Source organism: Strix aluco, chromosome Z (assembly GCF_031877795.1).
Source record: "Strix aluco isolate bStrAlu1 chromosome Z, bStrAlu1.hap1, whole genome shotgun sequence".
Taxonomy (NCBI): Eukaryota; Metazoa; Chordata; class Aves; order Strigiformes; family Strigidae; genus Strix; species Strix aluco.
Window position 1 is genome coordinate 9,581,485 of NC_133971.1, and position 26,214 is coordinate 9,607,698.

Here is a 26,214-nt window from a genome sequence, read left to right on the forward strand (position 1 = left end):
ATGGAGGAATCTGTTTTCAAAAAAAAGGAAGCAATATGCAGTTTTATCAGCAACAAGAATCTTGTGTGAATTCGAGTGCTGTTATCTGAAGGGACAAGCTTAGCATTGTGTTTTGTCTTGTTTTCTTAGGTTAGAAAATGTGAAGAGAGTAGTCTTTCCATTATTCTGTTTTATTTTTCTGAAAACAACATATTAGGCATGAAGATTTATGTGAATAATTGGTAAAATACACAGAATCACCAATTCAGCACTTCAGACTGATCACTGAAGTGCTTCCGTATTGAGTCAGGTGTGTCTGAGCCCTAAGGTGATTGAAGACTTGGTTTTTTTCATTTGTCTTTAGCTGAACAAGCAGGGGGAACCAATTTAGCATAGGAAGGGGAAAAGGACTGCGAGAGAGTCTGGTTGTTTAACAGAGACTGAGGATGGGGCCACTTTTCAAAGGTGTTTGAAACCATTGATAGAGAGACTGCAGCCTTCATTGTGCTGGTGTTGGTATTTATGATAAGAATGGGCAAATACAGGTCTCCCTGGGCTGGCAATGGTTGCTGGGGTCTTTAGTGGTGGTTTGTTTTGCAGAACTGCACTGAAGCAGGCCTGCGTAAGGTTGCTGTACATCCATTTTCTTTTTGGCAGTTTCTCTCCTGTCCATGCTTTGTGTTCACTTGGTGTTTCTGAGACTCGCTGGGAACACTGCTAAACTCACAGCACAGGCAAGAGCCAAGTTTGTTTCTTGCATGCAAAATCCCACTAGCATTCTTCAGACCTGATCTCAACACAGCTTTTATGAGCATTCTTGTATTGGGCTTTTTTTCTCGGGCAGATTGTCATATAGGCCGTGAGGACAGATGTCCCTTGGAGACTCAGATATATGAGTGCTGGGGTTTATACCAGATCTGGAAACAGGTATTTTTAGAAGGTCCTTGCTCAGAGCAGGTCTGCGCTTTACATTAGCCTTGCGACTTCATCCTGTTCATGTTTAAGTTCAACTAAGCATGTGTTCCACTATTCTGATCCCTTCTCTTTCCTTCCAACAGGGTGGCCTGATCAATTTTGAGAAGAGACGAAGGGTAAGTTGAATGTTCTGTGATTTTTAGTTTACTGATACCCTCTTCTAGAGCGTTCTCTTGGTGAGGCCATTTGTCATTGCTCAGGCGTATATAACAGCTGTGAATTTTAATACAAGTTCATGAGGAAAGAACAGATCCCTGAAATGCTGTGGGCTTCTGCCAAACTGTGAACAAACTGTAGAACGAGAACCTACTTTTTAGATGTGTGCAATAGGGGAAGAGGAGCTGCAGGCCACTTACTTCCATGGGAATTACATCCGGGGCATGCACACTCCCTCCATTTGGTGTTCATGGGAATACGATACATGCGTGTGACCTGTGTGTTGAAACAGAGCTGGTGGCATGAGACCTTTGCTTTCCAGAAGATAGAGTTCGTAAATATCTTCCTTCTGCTGCAGTAAACTATTTCTAGGTGAAAGGCTGCAGATGAGACAGAGAAATAAAAGCTATCAGTCTTCCCTTTCAGCCTGATCCTTGTTGGTCAGAGATAAGTAATGTTATGTAGGAGTCAAGGTTCTAGGGTTTCATCTGTCTGAATGAAGTCATGCCAAATCTCCCTTCTGGGATCTGAAAGCAGACTTGGAGTTGGCTGGGATGGAGCCATTTCCTTCCCTTAACTGCTCCCAGCTCTACAAACCACCTCTTGGACTTGCCTTGCATGTACAACTGCAAGGCTCGGGATACTAATAATGGGATACCGGAGCTTCTGGTTGGTCATCAGTCCAGCTTCATACAAACCAGTGGCAAAGCTGCCCTCTGAACCATGCCGAGTACTCAGCTCCATTCCCACATCCTGATTCTATACCCTGCTCTAACACGAGGGGGTATTAAGAATTATTGTGGCAAAGCATGTGTGCAAGTGGAGTTAGAGAAGAGCTGCAATTCCAGTCACACGTATTATGGGTAGCATTTTATGTTCCTCTGGTGCAAGTGTGAGTGCACAACGTGAAAAGCTGGGGAGAATCAGACTCTCTGCTTTCATCGCAGGCCCCCCTAATTATTACCCTCGCTTGCTGTCTGAGAACCACCTAAGCACAGAGCATGATTTTTCTCTCACAGCTGGTCTGGCCAGAGCAGGGGTCAGCAGGTAGTAATCTGAAGACTTTATGGCCCTTTGCTACCCTCGTTCCTAGAGGAACAACCAGCAGTGCTGCCCCCAGTTCGGTGGGTTTGCACTGGCATTGCACTTCAGTTAGTACTTGGGAAAAGTGCTGTGGTGAAGTATGATTCCTTGTGTTTGTCTTCTGATTTGTGCTTGTCTGAAAATGTTCACATTTCAATAAATATTTCGGATGCTGAGGGGGAAAAAAAAAAAAAAGACTTCATTGATTGAAAAACTGGTTCCTGAAATAGTCACTCAAATGAAACTGAACTTCAGGTCAAATGAAGTTTGTCCTGGATCTGTTGTTGCATGTGTTTAGTATATGAATGAATGAATTTGACTTTATGTTGTTTTCTAATTAGAATTCCCATTTGATTCTTTTTTTTGTAGGAATTTGAAGTAATTTCCCAAATTATGCTCTTGCAGTCTACATGTGACAGCTACTGCCTGACACCAGACCCAAAATTCATCTGGTGGTTCAGGAGACAAGAGCATTTAACTGAGGAGGAGAGGTAGGTTCTCAGTCCAGCTGGCAAAGCAGGCTTTTCTTACCCCACACCCACCTGCAGGTGGGTTATGTCAGCCTTCAGCTGTCCTCTTACAGGAACTTACATGTACTGCTGTTCCAGGAGGGTGGAAATACCTCTGTCTTCTGCTAAACAGCTGTAGAAACCCTGTTGAACATTTAGCAGGGTTGTTTTGAGACTGGGTTTGGTTTGGTTTTTTTTTTTTTTGAGATTGGAAATCAGGCTTCTGACTTTGAAATCTGATAGTCTGTTGTGTCTGGGCTGTCTGTATGCCCAGACACACGCTCAGAGGTCGATCCTAGGGGCCGTCAAGATGCAGGCACTGAGCGTTCGGCTGGTGGATGCGGGCAGCAGGTAGCCAAGGCAACACAGAGCTCGCTGAGCGCTCACCAGATAGACGTCTCCCGGGTGTTTGGGGTGGGTTTTGCAGCCCTGCTGAGTTCTGTGCTACGGCACATGCTGCTAGACCAACCCAAGACAATTTATTTACAGCATTTTAATATTTCCACTAGGTATCTGAATACCACTCTGCTGCACTAAGAGTGTAAGCATAGACACATACTGCATTGTACTGAGTCATAGTAAAAAAAAGTCAGCTTATCCAAGATTCACATGCTAAGTATTTTCTTGACTATTTTTTTAAAATGAAATGATGAATGTCATCCAAAAAAGCACTGATTTTAAAAATTATTATAAAGAAGTGAAATATCTCCTTCATCAGGGTAAAATGTAGACAGAGCTATGTTCCTCTTTGTGGGGTTGCAACCTTCGGTGAAGTGGGAATAACTGAAGGTTTCTCAAATTTCTTGAATATTACTGCTTTGAGATACATAACTAATAGTATTGTCTGTAAAAATTAACCCAGTGCCCTCTGTTCTGCAGTTACAGCCTTTCACGTGAGATTGAAGCAGCTGCTGACACCAGCACCACACCGCTGAAATCTTGGAAAAGTGTGGTGAAGAGGTTGAGTCAGTGAATAGGATGGGACAAAGGCTATCTGCTGTGTTAATATGAACCTGAATAAATCAAACAAGCAGTGTTCGTTTTACCAGCTTGTGAAGAGTATGGTGGTGATTCGTGTTAAGAAAGTATAATGACTTTAATGTATTTTGCAATGTATATATGTTAAGGGAGTTTATGGTTAAAAGGGTTTGGAGGTTTTTTTTCCTCCAGTGACTGTTGTTATGTAAGTGGAAAATTACTGGAGGGACCCCTGTCAGAAGTCCCCAGCAACACCGGACTGCGCAGGTGGAAAATGATTGGAGGGACCCCTGTCAGGAGCCCAAGCAACACCAGAAAGCTCGGGAAAGTTTGAGGGGCCCTGCTGTGCTTGTGAAGCCCAGGATGGGGCTATAGAAGGGAGTGACGCAGCACCACCTGGTGTCCGTCGGTGCGGAGCAGAAACCCCCCTGCCCCCCAGCGTACCGAGCTTGTTCTTATTGCAATCAATTTATAAATTTTATTTTTGGCTCTGCCTCTGCATTTATAACAATTTGGTGACTCCGACGTGATACTGCGAAACCCGTGGAGTATTGGATTTTTTCAGGGGAGGCGTCCCACCTTTTAGGTGGCCCCTGGACTCCGGTGCTCTCTCGGACCGGCAGTATCACGAACAAAAAGGCAATAAGAACAAGCAAAAGAAAAGGGAGATCCCAGGAGAAGCTCCCAGAGATTTCCCCGTAAAAGATCCAGGCGAAGACCTCGGACTGTGAGTGCTGCTTGATGGGGGAGGGTATCTGCTTGAGTGTGCCTGAGTATGCCTGAGTGAGCGTGGTGTGACAGAGACGTGACAGTGTCACGAAGCGAGTGCGGAGCCCTTCTAGCCGCGGTTCCAGAGTTCCGCGAGGAGCCTGGCCGGCGAAGGGGCGAAGCGAGAGGAAAAGTTTGAAAGGACTCAGGCAGGTTTTGGACTCAGGAGGTACTCGGGATAGGTTAGATCCCAGGACAGGGTACTTGGGATAGGTTTTATCCCAGGGACTCAAGCAGAAATACAAGGACTTGAGCCTAGGCAAGTCTTGATTATGGGCCAGAAGGGGAGTAAGTCCCACGGCTCGGGGAACCCACGGAGAGGTTCCGAGAAAGGGAGCGATTTATCCGATATTCCCCAGGACAGTCCCCTGGGTTCCATGTTCAGAAATTGGGCTAATTGGTCAGAAACAAAAGGAAAAAGTAAAGAAAAAATGATTCAATATTGTATGGTCGAATGGACCAAAGAACCTATTAAATCTAATTATTTATTTTGGCCAAAATTTGGAGCTTCTGACAACTGGGCTGCTCCCTTCTCTAAGACCTTCAGTATAATGACAAATGTACTGGATCACGCAGTGAAAACACTGCTCTAAATGGTAGAAACTTCTTTATTCTTTTTCAAGTTACACTTGGACTGTGTAGGTCTGTTATCTATATTATCCTATTAGATACTTATTATTAATTGCAAAATTACACAGCTTTGTGAGCTTCCTCTTAATGGGAGGAACCTGAGGGGGGGAAGGGGGGGGGGAAGCACACACACACAAATAAGTGTATATAAAACCCCCCTATTATGAAGGAAACAGCTGGTGGGAAAACTTTATTAATAGATCAGCCTCACCTGCAGAACCACCTTCCTGATAGAGGAGGAATTTAGGATATGTCATGTGTTCCACCAAAGTAGCCTCAGCTGGGAAGCTACAAATGCAGCTGTGGCTGTAGCGTGTGGACTGATCACATTTTTCTGGTAGCAATTGGCTTAAGGGCAACAAACAAATTAGACCCAGGAGGTAATCAGAACATACTGAGGTTTTGGTTTTACTGCTCTAGGATTATGTTTGAAAGGAACAGGAATAAAAGAAAAGTATACTATCTTCATAATCAGCTATTCGAGACCCCCAGTTATTCTGTGGGTTAACTTTTGTAGGAGGTAATTTTATTGATTTTTTTTTTTTTCCCCATCTCTGATCTCAGTTTGATAGCCTGAAAGCAGTTCAATTTGTATCATCTTTAGAGTAGGTGTCTGCCGCTTGGAAAAATGTCAGGATTATGAGTTTCACTGAATTATTCCTTTGGCATTTTTCAATGCCTTACGATATTTTTAGGTCTGGGGTATAGATGTTCCCTCTGAAAGGGCAGAAACATGCCTGGGAAAAGCACCAAGTGGCTTTGAGACATCGGAGGTAGCAGTCTGCCTTTCATCGCTTGGAAAGGCTGTTGGGAGGCCGGACTAGGAGAAGAAAAAGCCTTTAATTTCTGCTGCACAGCAGGGTTTCCCTGCATCGCCTGTGGAAAGGCTTTCCTAAAATATGGTTTAATTCCTGTGAAGTTGTTAACTGGATGCAGATTTTGTTGATCTGCTAGGGTTCTTGATGGTGGAGTTGAGTGATAAAGGGCTGACCCTGGGATGCCACACACAAAATTGCAGAGGAGGTAACACCGTGCCCCCCCAGGCAGTCTCTGCAGAGTCACCCGAGGCCACAGGCTGGAGAGGCTCTGCAAAGCTTTGCGGTTCCACGCAGCGGTCGGGAAACCGTCCTCAGTGTGATAAAGCCGAGAGAAATAGATGCAGAGCGTGATTTCTGGATACTTCCACAAAAAGTTGTAGATTTTACTTACGCAGCAGTGGTAAGCCTCGTTACAAGGAGAGTAATTTGAACAGAGGACGATGCAGCCGATGTTTCCATAGGCATCTGTAACTGCATCCAGATAACCACCCACCCCAAACAGCATAGGTTCGGCATGGTAGCCTCGGTCAGTACAGTTTGTAGCACGGCCTTTCTGGACTATGCTGCCTGAGAAACTCCTCAGTTCATAGAAGAGGAGGTGTTTGTTTCGGAGAGCTGCTGTTGATCTGTATGGGAAGCCAAAGACCCTGTCAAATTCTGTGTAAGGGACTCTTGCTTCTTCACCAGTCCGTATGTGGTAGGGACACTTAGCGCAGATGTGGTTCTGTCTCTGCCAGCAATAGGGCTTTACCACAGTCCCCTGATTTGTCAGATATTCCTGGAAAATCGTTTTCTCTCCTGGATTCATGTTCTGTTGAAGAATCTCCCTGTTTATGTGATACATAGTTGACAGTCCTGAATGAAAAAGGGAAGTAATATCTTAAGTCAACCCTTCGATTTCTTTTGCACTTGAACTGCAAAAATAGTAGGGGACAGTCTCTTCAAAAATGTCCTGAAACTTGTAGCAGCATATAGAAACTTAGGGACACACAGAACACAGCTCTCTTGCAGCCTAGGAACATTTCTACTTTTCACAAACTAGCCTTTTTGCTAAAAACATAAGTAGAAAATATTTCTCTGGCTCTGCTCTCTTACCCTAGACAGGACAAACTGCATAATAAAACCAGCCATGATTTTCAGGAACTGGTTAGCGTATGAGCCTTATGAAATCTGGCAAAGCAAACAAGAAAACACCACCAAAACCCAAAAGGTATAATTACCATCTCAGCAGCTCCAGCTCAGTAAATATTCATCTGATTTCCTTCACGGGCCTTATAGGACTGGTTCAGAGTTTCCACTCCAATGATATTGCAAGCTTTCTTTTCAAAATCATATGATGAAGAAGAAAGTTGCTATTGCCTCCCAGGTTTTGTCAGCTGAGCTGTGGCAGGATCTTTCCCAAGTGCCGTAACATTGCTCCAGCTGTAATGCGATGGCAGGCAGGCTGCTTTAGGTGTTTACAGGTGCCAAGTGCTAGGAGACGAGAATACAAACAGGATTTTGTTCTGTATGGCCAGCCACCTGTGGTAGTTGGGCTTCTGTTCTTTGCCTGTCAATATTTGTTTGCTATGTTAAGTGATTAAGGTTCCTTCGCTTCTTCAGCGCTGTTTTGATACAAGGTTTTTACAGCCGAAAGATGGATGTTGTTCTACCGAATCTAGTACTGAATTTGTTTCCGGGTCTTTGTTATTTCTGTGTGTTGCCGTCTGTTGTGCCAGCGGGGCAGAAAGCTCCTGTTGTGCTTCTGCTCTCCTCCGCAGGCAACAAGGTTGTCCCTTCTTTAAGAAGTTTATGTGTCCCCCTCACTGCTGCAATTCAAGCAAGCAGCGGGCCATTTCATGAGTAAGCTAAATCACAGAATCACAGAATCACAGAATCATCAAGGTTGGAAAAGACCTTGAGGATCATCTAGTCCAACCAAATCGTGCCTGCTCTGCTTGGGCAGGGTTCCAGATGAGGGCAAACAGGTTGCCAAAATTAGTAAAGAATATTTGAAAAGCTGCAAATCTGGAGCAAGGTTCCCATTCCGTCCCTCCTGGTATTTTTGCAGAGGTGGAGCGGCCGCATGAGGGCAATGTTGCACACCAGAGGTGTTTCCCATTTTGTGCTGCCTGATCCGAGGCAACGGCTTGAACTCTGCTGCAGTGTGTTTAAAGGGATGCCAGCAGAGACGCTTACAATGTTAGATCTCCCTCTAAAAGCTGCCTTTTTTTGTTTGCTTGTTCGGTGGTTTGACCTGATCAAAACCCAGCAAATATTCAGCCTTCTCAATTGATAGCGTCACATCCTTGCAGGATGGGAGTCAAATCCCAAACTACCCAGTTGGAAGGATTAATTGGAAGAGCGTTCCCACAGCCCGAGCGCATTTCTGTGTGTGCCGCGCCAGCCTTTGGCTCCTCTGCCAGCGCCGTCCCCGGGAGCCGGCTGGGGCTCCCAGTGACAAGGGCAGCTCGCTCGGCCTCTGCGGGCTCCAGCCTTGCCAGCCCTCTGCCAGCCCTGGCGAGCAGAGAGGACCGGGGAGCAAGGATCCCAGTGGGGCTGGGAAGAGAAATGGCAGAGGCTTCTCACTTGCCCTGTACGTCAGTCTCACAACCGATCATTTTGGGGGTGCAAAGAGGAAGGATGTTTACAAAAAGTGCAAGACGAGCAAACTGGAAGAAAGCTGACCGCTCATTATGTTCTCTGAATGGACCCATTTCTGGTTTATGAGAAAGCAGAAAGTTGGTTTTTCTTCCTTTTAGTGCATGATCTTTTCTAAAGTAGAAAAATGGTGCAGATGTGTTACACAGAATCTCTTAAACTGATGTATGCGTGCACCTACACATGGATGCGTGTGGATTGAGCAGCTAATAGGCCCACTCATCATTCATCTCTCTTGCAGAAAAAAGTTTGTTCCCAGGCACGATTTTATTTAGTAATACTGAACAACTTGGTAGCATTTGTCATCTTCAGAGTAGTTTATAAATCTGATCAAGTGGTTAAAATACAGAGTGGTCTAAATGGCTCTCTCGCTGGTATTTCTGCTGCATAGCATCACTTAGCTGCCCTGCAGGGAAATTGTTAAAGGGGCTTCTGACTTTCAGGGGGCCTCATTTGTCACAGTGATCCCGATGCATCTGCAGAGGTGGGAAATGCTGCAGATTTTAGCTGAAGTTAATAGTTTATATAAGTTGGAAATGTGGAATTCAGACGGTTCCAGGCTGGGAAGTAAAAAAAGAAGGTACTCAAAATGACTTCTCCCTTTTGCTAATTTTCCTCTTCATTTCAGTGTTTGCAATCCTGATTGGGAGGGAGGAAGAATTTTACCTGATCAGGTGCCTAGTTTGGTTCTGTAGTTTGTTGTAAGGTGGCTCTCCTAATGCCTGTCTCCAGTACCTCCTATTGGCACTAACCAGTCATAAAGTGCTTTGAGATCTTCGAGACACACTGTGGACTGTGGTGTATAGCTCATTCTGTTTCATTTTCTTTATCCTTTAAACACAACACACCAATCAAAATAGTCAATGCCCTGGTATAAAAGCAAGGTATCCAAACTGTTCTTTTGCTTTGTCAGCTTGTCCCATGTTTCTGGGCAGAAAGCCTGCCCACATCTTCTCTAATATTAACCTTTTTCCACACACAGCCCTTCGTGAGCTCATAGGCCGTTCCACATCTTCAGCAGAAATGCTTGGTTTTAAATATGCTGCATGAACCCAAGGGTAGGTTTTTTAACACTTGAAGTTGTTAGGAAAAATACCATCTTCATCTACCAATTTCACTGCATGAAAGCATCATCCTGATACAGAAGATCATGTCTAATGGATACGATGAGGGGCTCAAAGCACACGTGAATGGATCCAGGTCCCCCCCAGTTATATTTAAAATTATATCCCCATCCCTCCCAACTATCTTTGGAGGGACGGGGATATAATTATAAGTTTAAGAACTTGTTTCACTTATTACTAATATGCAGCCATCTTTGGGGCAAAAGGCAGTAGCTGTTTAATAGTGCTCCACAACACGGTATAAATGTTCACAGGAGGAACTGGAGAGGAATGCTTTATCCAGTTAAAACCGCAGGGGAAACTTATGTGGTCAGTAGGTAGTTACTCAGGTTGGAAGTTAGCCAGGATACAAGCCATATGTTCTGCTCCTAGGGAAAAAAATTGTAATGATCAGGGCTGTGAATTTTTTTAATCCAAATATTAGCTAAAAGCTGGTATCTCTTCAGTCTAAAAAACACACAGAAATTCTGATACATCCCAATGTGGCCAGTTTGGACCTGACACTGATTTTACTAATTTAAACTTGGGATACTGTGATTTATGAAGATGTCCTCATTAGGCAAAAGCTGTTTTTTCTGACATGTGATTATATGGAAGTGTGATGATTTTTTTATTCCCCGAACTAAAACATGATCTACTTGCACAGTCTAGTACAAGTGTAGTTCTGTTTACGTGAGGGGATCCGGTGCTTCTCCCCAAAGCGCTGCACTCAGTACAAGAATGGTTCCCCTTATTCATATCAATGTTGCATTTGTGTGTGAAGCTTTCTGGTCCTGCTTCTTGCAGCTTTGCCTTTGAATGGAGTCAAACTGTATAGGTGAAAACAAGATAGATTTTTTCCCTGTATATATATACTTCCGTGTGTTTGCTTTTAATGAACCTATTTCTTTACATTACACAGTTTATTATATTTGGGTGTTTGGGGGTTTTCATTTTCTGTTGCTGCTTATGTACAAAATAACAGGCTAATTCTTTCCAGATATTGCTCTGCTGACTCCTGACAGCATGTTTACAATGCCCTGCAAGATGATACAGAGGAATCCCTCTGTCCTATACAACAGCTGTGTATGTGTCTGATTGCTGAGTGTGTGGTGAAAAGGCAGTCAACGTGGTGTAAACACATTACCCCTCTCACAGGGCAAACAGGAGGGCTGGGTCTCATGGCAGTGTTGGGTGAGCTGGGAGAGATGGGCTGCTGATTTCCTAGTCCAGTCACCACAGTCTCAAAGGACATGGTTTTTTGGCAGTGTACCTCAAGGACGTGCAATTACTTTCTTGAAACACTAGCCAAGGGGAGGAGCTGTGTGCTTTTTCCTTTCTAAGTAGCACCCAAGTGTTCTCCTGGTTATACCCCACTCTGCTTTCAAGATTCGTGGTTGGCAGAAGCTGTGCAGAAGAGGAGTCTCTGATCTTTGCTGCCTACCTCACTGTGTCTGGCTGATACATTAGCAAACTGGATAAAAACTCGCAGGGTGGAGGACCCTGGCCTTAGCAGACATGAACTCAGGTCCCAACTTGCCATTTGGGCTTAGACCTCCCTCTGACACTGCGCTGCGCAATGTACATGGCATGGTAGCCTGAGAAAGAAGATTTTAAATGAACATTCCTTCAACTGTTAGCTCCTGATTGCTGTTTGGGTAGTGCTATGAAGGTCTTACGGGGAGAGGAGTGCCGACTGAACCTACTGGCTAGAGCAAAGAACCACAAGTCAGTATTTCTAGGATTTATTCCTGGCTCTTGCACAGAGACAGTCCCTCCCAGTATTTTAGCTGCCAGTGGTTCAGTTCCTGTCTGTAATATTCATCCTCATAACATTCCACCCTTGCCTCTTAGAGACTTCCAGAAACATGTTTAGTAGTACCCATTTTCTTAATCTAGAGGTGTCCTGGTCGAGGAAGTCTTATCACTGCACTTACATATGCAGTGTAGAGAGGGAGAAGTAGATGTGATGTCTAGGTTACTGGTTTAGGCCACTGCAATAGCGGTACTCACTCTAGTGCCACAGAAAGCAGAAATTTAAGTGAGCTAGGAGGGGGGCTTGGGTGTATGTAACCATGCCATTGGTTAGATGCACCGCACCTAATCAACATGACTGAGCATCTTCCTTACCTGTGTAATGATTTTAGTCAATTGTTGTGATTCACAAGAAAGAGAGAAACATAATGCACATTAATAGTAAATGTATTGTTATCTGCATTTCAAAACTGCCTTTCTGTTGTTTTCAAACAAGTATGAAATTTGTTCTTCAGGAATCTGTTCCGGAGATTTTGGAGAAGACACAATAGAGTTGCACCTGAGCCACAAATTACCGAAACTGAGACACAGGTGGAGCCTGCAGAAGGAGCAGAGAGCAGGCAGGAGGCAAGTCACTGGTGTACAGACTGTTATATCTGACTATGGGATATTTTAGAGATGATGTAAAAACAATCAAACAGAAAAACAACTCAAAAAACCCAAACCCCGGCCTCCCCAAAGCTGGGTTTTATTGCACTGCACTTGAAAGATACCCTGTCTAATTTAGGGATTTCTGTGTTCAAGGCTGTGGTAGTTAGTAAAGCCCTGAAATTGTACTTGTTCAAGTGGTGTGTATAATGAAAAAACATTACATGGTTACAGAGGGACTAGTATATATATATATTTCTCAAGTTAATTGTTACATATTTGTTTGCAGTTCTCTTGTTCTTTGCTCCTCCCTGCAAATCTGAACAGAGCTCAAGAGCAAGCTCTGGAGTAGGAGTCTGATTTAATGGTGCCTACTTGGCTCTGTACAGAGCTGTAAGAGGGTAATAAAATCCTTGTAGGATTTGGTGAAATCAGATAGAATGAATGGAGCATTAAACAAAACAAGTAACCCACAGATAAGCCGAATTCTTGCTTCTCTTCAGGTATTTGCCTTTTAACTGAATGAAGAGAAGAAAAAAGATGACAACTATGTCTTACTGTTACTTGAGCACTGGGGAAAAGTTAGGGTCCCAAGCCAACTGGAAAATGAGATTCTTTCCCATGTCTTTGCTCTCAGCTGAATTGAAGCCTATGTTCTGTTTTCTGTTACACTAGTGGGAATCCTTTGTTGCCTTAGACTAACAGCATTGCGATGTGAGACCAGAGGCTTGCAGAGAGAGCCCATCTTCCATGAGCGCTTGAAAGAATTTGTCTTAGATCTGACTGAGAAATCTGACCATGGTGTTCAACAGTCTTCAGCATCCAAAAGACCTCTCTTACATGACTGGCTTCTTAAAATGGGGTCTAGGAATTTCTGAGTATTTTGAAATGTGTCCTGCAATAAAGGGGGACACAGTTTTCAAGTTTAATGTGGGTCATTTAGAATAAAAAATTGAATAGGATCAACTATGATAGTAATACATGGTTTTATGATTAATTTATCCCTGTTATTTTAATCATCTCTTAGAGGTTAAGAGTGTTGAGTTTGTGCACAACATTCAGAAATGGCAAACTTCGTTTTGGGGTTCACAGTTCCCAAGATTGCTTTGTGCAGATTTTCCTCATGTTTTAAGTCTAAGCCATGGAGTTACTTTTGGACATTTTAATTGTGACCTCTAACGTACATAATGCCACTGAAAACATGTGATTACTAGGATTTGTTGTAGGAACAGCATTTAAACTGAAACTTTAAAGCCAGAGTCCTCTGGGGAGTGCTTGGATTAAAGGATACCAGAGTGATATAGTCTTCTAGGGAAGGAAATATTTCTTTTTTAAGAGGAAAAATGGAAAAGACTCTAGAGTGAAAGTGAAGGAGACGAAAATCCTCATAGTCAACAGAGATTTCTGCTGTTTAAGCACACAGCAACAGGGCCATAAAAGGCATATGTGCAGTATATCTGTAACCAAAGCAAACTGAAACAGAGCAGAAGGGAAAAAGAAAGTTATGTTTGTAAATGGGAAGTTCTGAGAGCTCATTTAATCAAATAGTTACATTTCTTGTTCTGGAGACTGAAGCTTGCTAGAAAAGAACATGACCTATGGCAAGTAATTTGGGAATGAGGGGGAGGATTGAGTACCAACTAGCCAACAATATAAATAACAAATTTGTAAATGTGTTGAAAGTAAGAAGCTTCTTATGGACAGTGAGGCTGTTCATGGAGATGAGAGAGCAATTAGGGAAAATGAGCATTTTGCTAAATCAACCCAATATCTGTTTGTGCAAAAAAGAAGATCTGAAATACAGAGAAGGCAATCTTTTGAGTGACACTTGTATATGAGAGGCATTTGATTCACAAATCAGGAAAGGGGTTTTCTTTTCCTTAATTCAGCTGATGCAAACAAAATGACCTCTTTGTATCACAGCGTCCATAGGAATTTTTTTTCTTGTGTTTGTTGGACTTATTTTGTGATGCTGTCTAGGAGCTGTGGCAGAAAACTCTGTGGTTACAACAGTGATGATACTAACTGGAAGTGGGTGTGTATGTGTGTGTAAAAGATGGGAAAATCAGTCCTTTCCTTGAAAAAGGAAGAAATTGGTGATCTCCATCTCCCTGTCTTCTCCTTTACATCAACACTTGCTTATTCCTCTGTGAAGCAGTAGTAAGATAAAGAAGCATTTCCCATTGTTTACAAACTAAACTTGAAGATAAGTCAGTTTTTCAACTTAAACAATGATCTTGTATTTCTGTACAGATGTCTTCTACAAAGTTGTTTAGAAACGTATATCCCTTAAGAAAGCAAGAATCTACTTCAAGTAAGAAGTCAGCTAAAAAGAAAGACGGAACACTACAAAAAACTGGAGATTTTTTCCAAAGTTCTCCTGTTATTATTCGCTCTGAAGGTTTGTACAGAATAAATAAGGCTTATTCCATGTTATCTGGGTATTGCTCCAGCTCTCTGTGGTCTCTCTGATATGGGGGGGGTTTGTGGGATATGGGGGTGTGATTTGAGGGTTGATGGGGGGTTTAATGTGATTTGCTGGAATATGGGGGTGTTTGGGGGGGAAATGTGGGGGTCATTTGGGGGGATCAGGGGGGTTTTGGGGGATATGGGGGATATAAGGGTATTTTGGAAGGATATGGGGGTTTGGGGGTGATATGGGGAGGTTTTGAGGTGATTTGTGGGGATTTGGGGAGATATGTAAGGGTTTGGGAGGGTTTGGGGGCATATGGAGTGTTTGGGGGGATATAGGGAGGTTTTGGGAGTGATTTAGGGGATATGGCGGGGTTTAGGGGTGATTTGGGGGATATAGAGGAGGTTTGGGGGGTATAGTTGGTTTGGGGGTGATGTGGGGGGTTTGAGGGGATATGGGGGTGTTTTGGGATGATTTGGGAGGTTATGGACTGTTTTGGGGTGATTTGGGGGGTTATGGGCTGTTTTGGGGTGATTTGGTGGGATATGGGAGGTTTTGGGGTAATATGGGGATATGGGGGGCTATAGGGAAGTTTTGGGGTGATTTGAGGGGATATGGGGAGGTTGTGGTGATATGGGGGTTGTCTGAGGTGATTTGGGGGTGCTAAGGTCTGTGGGGAGCACTGTGGGGGCGCGGTTTGGGGGCAGCTGTAGTGCACTTTGGGGTCGCAGCCCCCCCCTTTCCGCCCCCTCTTCTCCCGCAGCCGCCCTGACGCACTTTGGGCAGCGTCTATGCGTGGTGGTGTACCCCTCCCCCCCCCGGCCCCCAAAGTGACACTCCCCCCCCACCAGCGACCCCCCCATCTCCGCCGGTCACCCCCGCCAGCCCCTCACTTCCCTGCCCCTCCCCGAGCCCGTGGGTTGCTCTCCCCCCACCCCACAAGTGCCTTAAACCTGCCGGGGGCGGGGGGGGGAGGAGCGGGGAGGGGTGTGGCTTGTGGAAGTCCCACCCCCATTTCATTTTTGGTGTATTTTGGGGGGTTTTCTGTCGGGGGGGGTGGGTGTGTGTCCTAAGGGAATAAAGGACCTTGCAGTGAAGGTGTGGGGTGGAGTTGGTGTATATGGGGGGGGGGTGGTTGTAGGTCCTACAGAAATATTTGGGGGGGCCTGTGAGCCTTCAGGGGATTGGGGAGTGGGGCTGGGGGGGCTGTGAGCCTCCAGCTGCCTTGTCAGCAAACCAGGCTGCCTCGGCGGGCCCCGGCACGGCCGTCTTCTCCAGCTGAAGCTTTGTTTTGGCTATTTACAGCATTTTTTATTTGTTTATTTACTTGTTTATTGATTTAAAAAATCAAAGGCAAGCTGAGGTCTTGCTCAGTACCGTGCCTGCGGGACATCTAAAAGGCATTTGTAGCCCCTGGGGCTGGCGGGGAGACCCAGCGCTACGGCTGCCCCCTTCACCCACCAGAAACCCCCGGCTGGCTCCTTACTTTGGGAGCGTTTAGTATTTCCCTGTGCAGAGGAAAATTCTGTTGGGGGAAACCCCCTGGCAAAGCTGCGCCTGGCGCTGCTGCAGGACTCCAACCCAGGAGCGGGTGCAGCATTTGAGGGGAGCGTTTCTACCACCCAGAGGGGACGTCTGGTTTGTACCTTTGCCATGATTTTGGGGGCTCTGAGGAAACTGCCTGACAAACTGTGTGCAGGGATGAGGACCCCGGGGGACAGCGAGCTGCCGGGGACGGTGGCCCCATAAGGACCTTCAGCCCTTCCTGGCCACCGTGCCCTGCCTATGTCTCGCCCTCGCCCTGAGCTGATGGCGCGGCTCCTGGGAGAAACCCCAAACTCCCCAGGACGTGGTGCTGGGCAGCCTGCTTGAGCTGAGCCTGCTCGAGCTGAGCCTGCTTGAGCCCAGCTTGGACCAGATGACCTGGACGGGCTCCGCCCAACCTCCACCCTCCCACGTGACTCTGGGCTTGGGTTTCCCTCCTACAGCACCTTGACTCAGCCCTGACGCCCACTGGGAAGGGTGCTGGGACAAGGGACCATCGCAAACTCCTCCCCCAGGATCCATCACAGAACAACAGCCCCCACTCCAGAATGTCTTGTGGCAGACTCGGTCACAAGAGAGAAAACACCTTTTTATTGCAAACAGCAACGCTGGGGGCCCCAAAGTCAGCGGATCAGGCGGTGGCAATGAATCGGCACCTGCAAGGACAGAGTCAGAAAGCTCTGGTGAGTCCCTGGTGGCAGGAAGAGGCAGGGTTGTGCTGCCCTCTCTGGGGAACACCGTGTGTGAGGAATTGCTGACGGCCCAGAGCAGAGAGCTGTTGCTGGCGCTGGCTATGGGGTGGCTCTTGCGCCTCATCCCCCGGGCAATGCCCTTCGAGCCCCAAGCGCACAGAGACGCGCAGTGCCCCTGTGCCACGCCGCAGGGCTCGGCCGGGAGCCCCTGGGCCCTGCCAGGGAGTTATTTCCAGACCCCGCGCAGCACCGTCCCTCGCTGTCCCTCGCCAGCGCGTTGGGCTGACGCAGAGGAGTGTGGAGAGGTGTGAAAGATGGGCAGAGAGCCCGGCACGCACCTGGGCTGCCCGACCTGCTGCGCCTTCCTGCGTCTTTTCGCTGGTCCGTCGCCAGAAGCACCTTCTCTCTTCCTCCTCTTCTTTTCCACGCAGCTTTCGCTCTCTTCTCCCCAGGTCTCTCTTCTCTTCTGGCTCCTCTTCTTCTCCTCGTCCTGGGCAGAGCCTGCAAATCTTTCCATCCCACAGTGGTATTAGATAGGGAAAGCCACGACCCACTGGAGTCAGTTCTGATTTTAACCAAAGCGACCTCATTTTACCTTCTTTCCTCTGGAAACCTGGCCAGTTGTTCTGGGCGCCCCAGGGAGTCTGCCATGTTCTCGGGGGTGGCTGGAGGCAAAGCTGGCGGTGCCTAAACCAGAAATGTCACAGTTGGCATGTGGCAAGGGGTGACCTGGAGTGGTAAGCGACTCTTTGCTAAATTGGTACCTGAGATCTCCAGAGGAGATGCCTTGGGCTGGTTTGCATCAGCCACAGTTCACACAGTCCCCCTGCTGACCCCCAAATAGACCTGAGGAAGCTCTGATGAAGTAGGGCCTGACCAAAACCCCCCTGAAGTTGACAGCTGCTCCCCTCTGCCTCTTTGTGGGCATTTTGTGGGCCTTTGGTTTGATTAAGCACCTGCCGAGTGCATTTGAGACACAACCTTGCTGATTTCCCTTGCTATGTATCATCCCAAGGGGTGGAGGAATAACCCAAACCCACACCAGCTCTACTGCCAGGCAGAGGTACAGCAGCGACTCCCCTCCTACACCAGACACACTGTCACCGTGTTTGGGGAGCTGACGTACCTCTCCCACTTCAGACTCCACCGCCGTATCTCCCCCAGCTTCCGTGAGGACACCGAGCAGAGAGGGGGGTGCATGCAGCAAAGCTTCTGCCCGGTGCTCAGTGTCCACTCTGCCTGCAGGGACACTTTTCTCTTTCAAACTCAGGTCTAGAAAGCAAAAGCATGTGCAACATGGTGACTTCTTGGAAGCAAACAGAGCTAAAGCAACCCCCACCCAAAGCCCTACACTTCTGTGGTCAGCCCTCCGATGCCCTGTCTGCAGGCTTCAGCTCATCCTGCAGAGGAAAACATTCATGTTTGGAGAGCAGTGGCCAAAGAGAGGCCACAGGACAAGCGAGGCTGAGAGGACAACACTCGATGCCCAGCCCTGTCAGAAGCAACACGGAGGTTTCTGGTGTCCCAAGCCCCAGCCGGTGCCAACCCTCAGTCCCCCCCTCTCACCTCTGAATCTCTCCAGGGGGGCTGGCAGCTCCTTGTCTGCTGGGCTGGAAAGGCTGCCCGCTTCCTCCTCAAAGAGCTCCCTGCAGTTCTCCACCAGAAACTCCACCAGCACATTCACCTGCACACATCAAACGGTGGGTCTCAATCCCGCTGCCTGACAAGGGACCAAGCAACCTTTCCCACCCCTGCCCCCTGCTCCTGCCCAGAGCCTGTGGCTGTGGGGCTGCTCCTCCAGGCAGCCATCCCGACAGCATTTGCTGGTGGGAGGAGGCCTGCAGAGCCCTCTGTGCAGCCAAGCGCTGGTGGGCCGGGAAGGCTGCCCCGGCGGGTGGGATGTGTACCTTGTGGGTGACCTCCAGCATGGCCTCCAGCGGGAGCAGGTCTGCGTGGGCTGGGCTCAGTAGGTTTGGCCCAACGCAGACAGCCAGGTTGCTGCAGCCCATCCTGCTGGTGGCTGCGTGGTGGCTGATGTGCTGGAGGAGGGACAGCAGTCGCTTCAGAAGGAGGAGGTTGGCTGCAGGCAACTTCTCGGCCACCCTGGGGGAACAGGAACACGGCGCTAATAAAGCAGATGTTGCCCACAGCGTTCCCCAGAGTCGCCCGAGGCCGGTGGGAGCCAGCGCAGCTTTCCAGGTGCTCTGGGCCAGCGGTCAGGGCTCCTGCTCAACAGGCAGGCTGCTGCCCACACTTACGCTCTCAGCTCCCACATCTTCTCCTCCCTGCTGGCCTTCTGCATCGCCGCCATCCAGTCCTCGTAGAGGTCGGTCACGAGGAGCTTGCAGGGGATGCTCCGGAGGAAGTCCTGCAAGGCCCAGGGCTCCAGGTGAGCCTTTGAACACTCGGGGCCAGCCAGGAGCTCCTCCAGCTGCAGGGCAGAAGCACTCACCTTCAGGATGGCGGCCAGCAGCAGCGCAGGCTGGCTTCCCAGGTTGACATCTGCACCGCAGTCCAAGGCCTCCCGCAGCTCCCGAAGCTCTGTCCCACCGGCGGCTCTGCGGAATATCCCCTCCGTCGACAGTCCTTCCTGCTGCAGCACAGCCAGCAGCTCCTGCAGGACAGGCAGGAGGACAGTTGCGTGGCTGAGGAGCCGCCTTCCAGCGGCAGTGGCCAGAGCACTGCCCCAGAGCTGGCTCCGTGCTGGGGGTGAAGAGCCCAGTGCCCCATCCCCGGAGCTCTTGGGGACACCCACTGCCCCTCCGGAGCCTGTGGAGGGAGGGCTGGGGACCCCCTGGACAGGCTGGCTGACCTGGATAGGCCGGGGCAGTGTGCCATCCTCCCCGCAGAGGGCTGCCAGGGGCTGCCCAAAGAGCGCCCTACTGCAGCCGGAGCCCGCCTGCCCTGGCGCTGGGGCAGCGGCCGGGCTCCTCCGCAGACCAAAGGGCCAGGGCAGCCCCCACCTCCTCCTCCTGCTGCTGCTTCTGCTGATGATGATCCCTCCTGTTGCAAAGGAAAAGAGCAAGAGCCCGTCAGTGGATGCCGCCAGGCCAGTGCTCCCGGAGCCTGCCCTGCCCTGCCCTGCCCTGCCTGCAGCACGGTGCTGAGCTGTGTGGCAGGACAGGCAGGGAGCCGGCAGCTGGAACCATGGCTCCAGCTCAACAGCTCCGGCTCAGGGGCTCCTGGAAGCCTGGGACAGCCTGGCCCAGTCCTGGCCCTGTCCTCCTCCAGGCTGTGGGCAGCACCAGAGGCTGTGTGTCCCTGCAGAGCCACGTCCATCGGCCGCTGCCCAGCGCTGTCCTTCCTTCTCCGGCTGACGTCCTCCCTCGGGCTGCCCAACCTGCATGGGGACACTCAAGGGACACGTGAGCACAGCCCAGCCACTTGCAGGAGGGGCTTTTTTTTCCCAAACTCACCTGGTGAGCGGCAAAGTCCCCCTTCACTGCTAGACGGGACCGTTGGAGGCCCTTGCTTGAGATCAGCCTGCAAGAACCCGGCACCAGCAGCCTGAGCACTGCGGAGTGGGGACCCTCTGCCCTCACGGGCCCTCTGCCCCGTGTTGCAGGTTTCCTCCCAGTGCCACCAGCGAGGATATGCCGGCATTCCTGGTGGCTCCTCAACCCTCCCCACTCCCCGAATTGCACCAATGGACCCTCCCTCCCTCCCTCCCTCCCTCGCAAGCTCACCCCACTGCACGCCCATCCCTGCACCCCAGCACAGCCAGAGGGGAAAGGCAGCCGTTCTCACCTCTGCCTGGCCCTCCACCAGCCTCTCCAGGCTCCTGGTGCTGAACAGCCTCCCCTGGCAAGAGAGAAGCAGTGGCAGAAGGTGAGCAGTGATGCCTGTGCTGCTCAGCTGGAGGAGCAGTGCTGGGGACAGCGCCCAGGCCAGAGAGACACTCACGGCATGGCGGCGGCTCAGTTCCTTCTCCAGGAGCTTGAGTGACGGGACAAGGTTTACTCGGGGCTTCTTGGCTCCGTCGGGTGTCCTGTGCACCAGGAAGGGACAGGGAGAGAGCTGGGTGAGCCCCAAGCTGCCTCTTCTCTCTCATCAGGCAGCTCTCCCCGAGAGCTGCCTGCAGCCGCGGAGGCACCTCTCCCCAGCTGGGGAGCTGTGTTCCCCCATCTGGCTGTGCCTGCAGCACCCCCCAGCTTACCCCAGCAATGTATGCACCCACAGCTCCTTCTGCGCCTGGGAGCTGCAGCAAGAGGAGAAACAGCGTCAGGCCCCGCTGCCCCCCAGCCCGTGGGCAGAGGCGGATGCCTGCACAGCCCTGCCCCGTGGGGAAGGACACAGGGGCAGGACGAAGCCCCGTGGGGCAGGACAGAGCCGCTGCCCAGACCCTGGCTCCCTCTGTCCTGCCACAGCACCTGCTTTGGCCCTTCCCTTCTGGGGATCAAAAGGTGACCAGGGGATGCAGGACGCAGAAATGCCCCCCATCCCTCCCTGCCGGTGTGCTGCCCGCTCCCTGCCCAGGCTCTGCACGGAGGGCAGAGGCCCTTCACAGGAACCTCTCCTGCCCGGCCGTGGGATGTGGCACCACGACTCACCCGAAAGTGGCAGTGCAGGAGCCCCTGGGCCAGAGGAAGATGAGGGAGCTCCTCTCCTCGCGGCTGCCGACACCCTCCACCTCTTCCTCCCATGCCGCCTCCTTCCCGTCACTCAGCACCCACAGCTGGTCCAGGGCCAGGCGGAGCTGTGGGCGCAGGGTGGTGCCACCTCTGCAGAGAGCAGAGGCAGGCAGTGAGCTGGAGGTGGCCTCCTTGGGGTGCCCCCCCCGGGCAGAGCCCTGCTTCCCCCCCTACCCTTGGGACGGGCATTGGTGCATCCAGCACACAGGTCCCGGGGCCGGGGGCCATGGTGTCCCAGCCCTTCAGCCAGGGCCAGGGATGGGGCAAGGGCAGCTGGGTTGGAGGGTCTTACCGCAGCTTGGTGACCACCAGTTCCTCCTGGAGGAGGAGAAGGCGCCTCTCGCTCCTCTTGCAGCCCCGGGTCAGCTGCACATCTGCGCTCAGCACCAGCTCTGCATCGGCGAGAGCGTCCCTGCGGAGCAGAGCACGGCAGGCATCAGAAAGGCCGCTGCTGTGGGGCGCGGCCGTGCCCCTCTGTCCCCGAGCCACGGGGGGAGCTCACCTGGAGCCGCAGCAGCCGTTGGCCTGGCCCATCCTGCCCGGGACAGGAGGACCCTCGCTGTGCACCAAGGATGCGGCCCAGACGGTGACAGCGAGGATGGGAAGCGGGTTGCCGGAGCCTGGTCAGCGCTGCTCGGCCAGACCCTGCCTCCTCCCAGTGCCGCTCTGTGCCAGCACAGCTCCGTGCTGCTGGAGCTGGGGGCTGTTGGCTCCAACTGACTGACAGCCCGACCCCAACGGACAGTGGGAGGGACCACGGGCTGGGCGTTCTCTCCAGCATGGCCCCGCCTCTCTAGCATGGCCCCGCCTCTCTTGCCCTGGGGAGCCCAGCGCAGGACAGAGCAGAGGGAAGGACCCCCCCTCCCTCCACCTGCTGGCAATGCCTCTTGCCTTGGGCTTCCCCGCTGGCTCCGGGGCTCCAGCTGCACTTGGTGCCGCTGCTCACCACCCTCTGGCCTTGGCTGGTCAGCCATTTTCTACCCACCTCCCCCTCTCCTCAGCCAGCCCACGCTGCTTCAGCGTCTCCACGGGGCTATTCTGGCAGACGCTGCGGAAAGCCTTCCTCACGTCTGGGTGGACAGTGGCCACCGCACTCCTCTCGTCTCCCCAGCCAGTCATTTCACCACAGAAGGTTATTAGGTGGGGCCAGCAGGGTTTCTCCTGCTGACTCCATGCTGATGCCTAGTTCCAATGACCTTTGTTCCTTCATGTTTCCAGGACGTGCTGCGGCATTCCCAGCACCTCCATGAACACAGGAGCCCCTTTTCTCATCCAATATAATAATACGTTCAGGGTACCTGGTCCTATCTAAAACTGCTATGGAAATACTTGTGTGCTTGGCCTTAATCCAGGCGTGGTTTTTTCAAGCCTCTCCAAGGACGTGACTGTGAACACTATAGTAACTATTGAACAAGATGTGCGGGCTTTGTCCTCATGAGTCTACACGAGAGGGGAGAAGCAGCTGTGGTGGGGCAATTCCCTCCCTGCTTGCGGGGCCGCTTGGTGCTTGGTGTGATTCCAACCCCTCTCCCGGGCCACACACCAGCCGAGGGTGGTGTGGATTGTACATGGCAGGGGACTAAAGCCTGCAGCTCGTCGAGCCTGAACTGGAGTTCAACTGCCCATTGGCCAGGATCCTGCAGCCCTCGTCATGATGGTGCCTGGGGGACACACGGGGACGGACGGACGGACGGACGGACGGACGGACACACACACACACACACACACACACACACACGACAGAGAGGGGTGTCTTGGGAGGAACCAGGCACCTGGGGAGTCCCCAGCCCCACTCTGAGGGAACCCAGGTGTCCAGGGGGTACCCTGGTATGTGTTGGGGTCACTGGAGTGGAGGTTGGTCACGGGGGTGTTTGGGGAAGTTTTGGGGTGATTTGGGGTACATGGGCTGATTTGGGATGATATGGGGGGCTTGGGGGCATATGGGGAGGTTTTGGGGGTGATTTAGGGTATATGGGGGTTTTTGGGGTGGTTTGGGGGGTATGGTGGTTTGAGGGGATGGGGGGTGATTTGGGGTATATATGGGCATTTGGGGGGATATGGGCAGGTTTTGAGGTGATTTGGGGGTATTTGGGGAGATATGGGGGATTTAGGGGGGATTTGGGGGGTTTGGCGGGTATGGGGAGGTTTTGGGGGTGATTTAGGGGATATGGGGAATTTTGGGGTGATTTGTTGGGATACGGGTGCTTTTGGGGTCATATGGGGGATATGGGGGAATATGGGGGTGTTTTAGGTTTATTTGGGGGGTTATGGGGGTTTGGGGGGATGTGGGGTTGATTTGGGGGGATATGGGGTTTTTTGGGGGTGATTTGCTGGGATATGTGGGGGTTTGGGGGGATATGGGGGATATAAGGGGGACTTTAGAAGGATATGGGGGTTTTGGGGTGTAATGGGCAGTATTTGTGGGGATATGGGGAGATACGGAGGGTTTCGGGGGGTTGGGTGGATATGGGGGAATTCTGGGGACATATGGGGAGGTTTTGGGGGTGATTTAGGGGATATGGGGAGGTTTTGGGGTGATTTGGAGGATATAGAGGAGGTTTGGGGGGTATAGTGTGTTTGGTGGTGATATGGGGGTGTTATGAGAAATGGAGGGTTTTTGGGGTGATCTGGGGGGTTATGGAGTGCTTTGCGGTGATCTGGTGGATATGGGGCAATATGGGAAAGTTTTGGAGTGATTTGGGGGGATATGGGGGGTTTGGTGTGATTTTGGGGGATATGGGAGCAGTTGAGGGAGTTATGGGGTGATTTGGGGGATATGGGGAATTTTGGGGTGATTTGTTGGGATATGGGTGGCTTTAGGGTCATATGGGGATATGGGGGGATATGGGGGTGTTGTAGAGCTATTTGGGGGTTTGGGGGGGGTTAGGGGATATGGGAGGGGTGGTTTGGGGGGATACGGTTTATTTGGGGGTGATTTGGTGGGATATGTAGGGGTTTGGGGGGATATGGGGGATATAAGGGGGACTTTGGAAGTGTATGGGGGTTTTGGGGTGTAATGGCAGGTTTTGAGATGATTTGTGGGGATATGGGGAGATATGGGGGGTTTTGGGGGGGTTGGGTGGATATGGGGGTTTTGGGGGCATATGGGGAGGTTTTGGTGGTGATTTAGGGGATGTGGGGAGGTTTTGGCATGATCTGGGGATATACGGGATGTTTGGGGGTAATATGGGGGATATGGGGAAGTTTTGGGGTGATTTGGGGGATATGGGTGGGTTTTGGGATGATTTGGTGGGATATGGGGGGTTTTGGAGATATGGTGTGATTTGGGGGCATAAGGGGGGTTTAGGGGTGATTTGGGGGGATATGGGGGCTTGGGGGGATATTGTGGGGTGATTTGGGGGGATATGGGTAGTTTTGGGGGTGAGTTGGGGGGATATGGGTGGGTTTGGGGCCATATGGGGAGGTTTTGGGGTTGATTCGGGATATATGGGGGATTGGGGGGATATGGGGGATATGAGAGGGGTTGGGGGGATATGGCAGGTGATTTGGGGGGATATGGGTGGTTTTGGGGGTGATTTGGTGGGATATGGGGAGGTTTGGGTGGATATCGGGTGGTGATTTGGGGGTGATATGGCGGTGTTTGTGGGTATATGGGGGATAGAAGTGGTATTTTGGAAGGATATGGGGGGGTTTGGGGTGATATGGGAAGGTTTTGAGGTGATTTGGGTGTATTTGGGGAGATATGGGGAATTAAGGGGGATTTGGTGAGATATGGGGAGGTTTGGGGGCATATGGGGAGGTTTGGGGGGTGGTTTAGGGGATATGGGGGGGTTGTGTGTTGATTTGGGAATATAGAGGAGGTTTAGCGGGTATAGTAAGTTTGGGGGTGATATGGGGTTGGTTGAGGGGATATGGGGGTGATTTGGGGTTTATGGGGGTTTGGGGGGATATGGGGGTGTACGGGGAATTTTAGGGGTGATTTGGGGATATATGGGGGGTTTGCAGTGATATGGGGGTATATGGTGGGGTTGGGGGTATATGGGGGTGATTTGGGAGCATATGGGTGGTTTTGGGGGTGATTTGGTGGTATATGGGGGGTTTGGATGGGATATGTGGGGGAGACTTGGGGGATATGGGGGTGTTTGGGGGATATGGGGGATATAAGGGTTAATTTGGAAGGATATGGGGACTTTTGAGGTGATCTGGGCAGATTTAGTGAGATATGGGGTTTGGGGGGTTATGGGGAGTTTTGGGGGTTGATTTAGGGGATATGGGGTGTTTGGGGGTGATCTGGTGGGATATGGGGTGGTTTGGGGGGATATGGGGGATATAAGAGTTATTTTGAAATGTTATGGGGGGGTTTATCCCCCACAAGATCCCTCCCAGTACCCCAGTAGCCCCCACTGGACCCTTCTTGCACCCCATTACTGTCCCCCAGGACCCCAATATCTCCCCCAGAAACCACCCCCAGGAGACCATTAGACACTCCCCCGCCCCCCCCCAGACACTAATAACCCCCTGAACTCCCCCATGACCCCAATAACACCCCCCAAGCACCAAGACCCTCCACCAATACCTCCCTTATGACACACCCAGGACCCCAGTACCTCCCCCAGAACCCCCTCCAGGATGTCCCCAATCCCCCCACCTCAGACACCAATATCTCCCTCAAAACTCCCCCAAGGACCCCAATAATCCTCCCAAACCCCTCCAGGACACCCCCCCCCTCCGCCCCGACTCCATTACACTCCTTCTAGGATACAAATACCCCCCCAGGGCCCCAATAACCCCCACATCTCCCACAGAACCCCAATAACACCCCCCCCAATAATCCCCCCGGGTCCCAAATCCCCGCTCACGGCACAGGCAGGAGTGTGGGCAGGTGCTGTGGAGGGACAACGTGCTGGAGCCCCCCCGGGGGTCCCCCTGG

At 50.7% G+C, this 26,214-nt stretch overlaps 4 protein-coding genes across 4 annotated transcripts in view; 2 read left to right on the forward strand and 2 right to left on the reverse strand.

The window, feature by feature from the left end:
* Positions 1-3,745, forward strand: part of LOC141918441 (ral guanine nucleotide dissociation stimulator-like 1) — a 46,456-nt gene extending 42,711 nt beyond the window's left edge. The window contains exons 12-14 of the mRNA XM_074812958.1: positions 1,038-1,070; positions 2,563-2,684; positions 3,582-3,745. Coding sequence (XP_074669059.1) covers positions 1,038-1,070; positions 2,563-2,684; positions 3,582-3,675 — 249 coding nt within the window. The 3' untranslated portion in view covers positions 3,676-3,745. The remainder of the gene's footprint in view (positions 1-1,037; positions 1,071-2,562; positions 2,685-3,581) is intronic.
* The window catches only part of LOC141918751 (rab-like protein 2A), a 180,457-nt gene that overhangs the window by 104,044 nt on the left and 50,199 nt on the right, over positions 1-26,214 (forward strand).
* LOC141917932 (putative C->U-editing enzyme APOBEC-4) lies at positions 5,751-6,704 on the reverse strand. The gene has a single exon (XM_074811696.1). The coding sequence runs from the start codon at positions 6,702-6,704 to the stop codon at positions 5,751-5,753; it is 954 nt and encodes a 317-aa protein (XP_074667797.1).
* Positions 16,624-19,600, reverse strand: LOC141918442 (T-cell activation Rho GTPase-activating protein-like; the record flags this gene model as incomplete). The annotated part of the gene is made up of 8 exons (XM_074812959.1): positions 16,624-16,656; positions 17,045-17,201; positions 17,288-17,379; positions 17,819-17,998; positions 18,600-18,795; positions 18,951-19,060; positions 19,145-19,306; positions 19,505-19,600. Coding segments are annotated over 8 exons (1,026 nt in total), but the record flags the coding sequence as incomplete, so codon positions are not given.

Coding starts and splice junctions, on each gene's coding strand:
- LOC141917932 (XM_074811696.1), bottom strand. CDS start 6,704: ATGAATCCAGGAGAGAAAACGATTTTCCAGGAATATCTGACAAATCAG.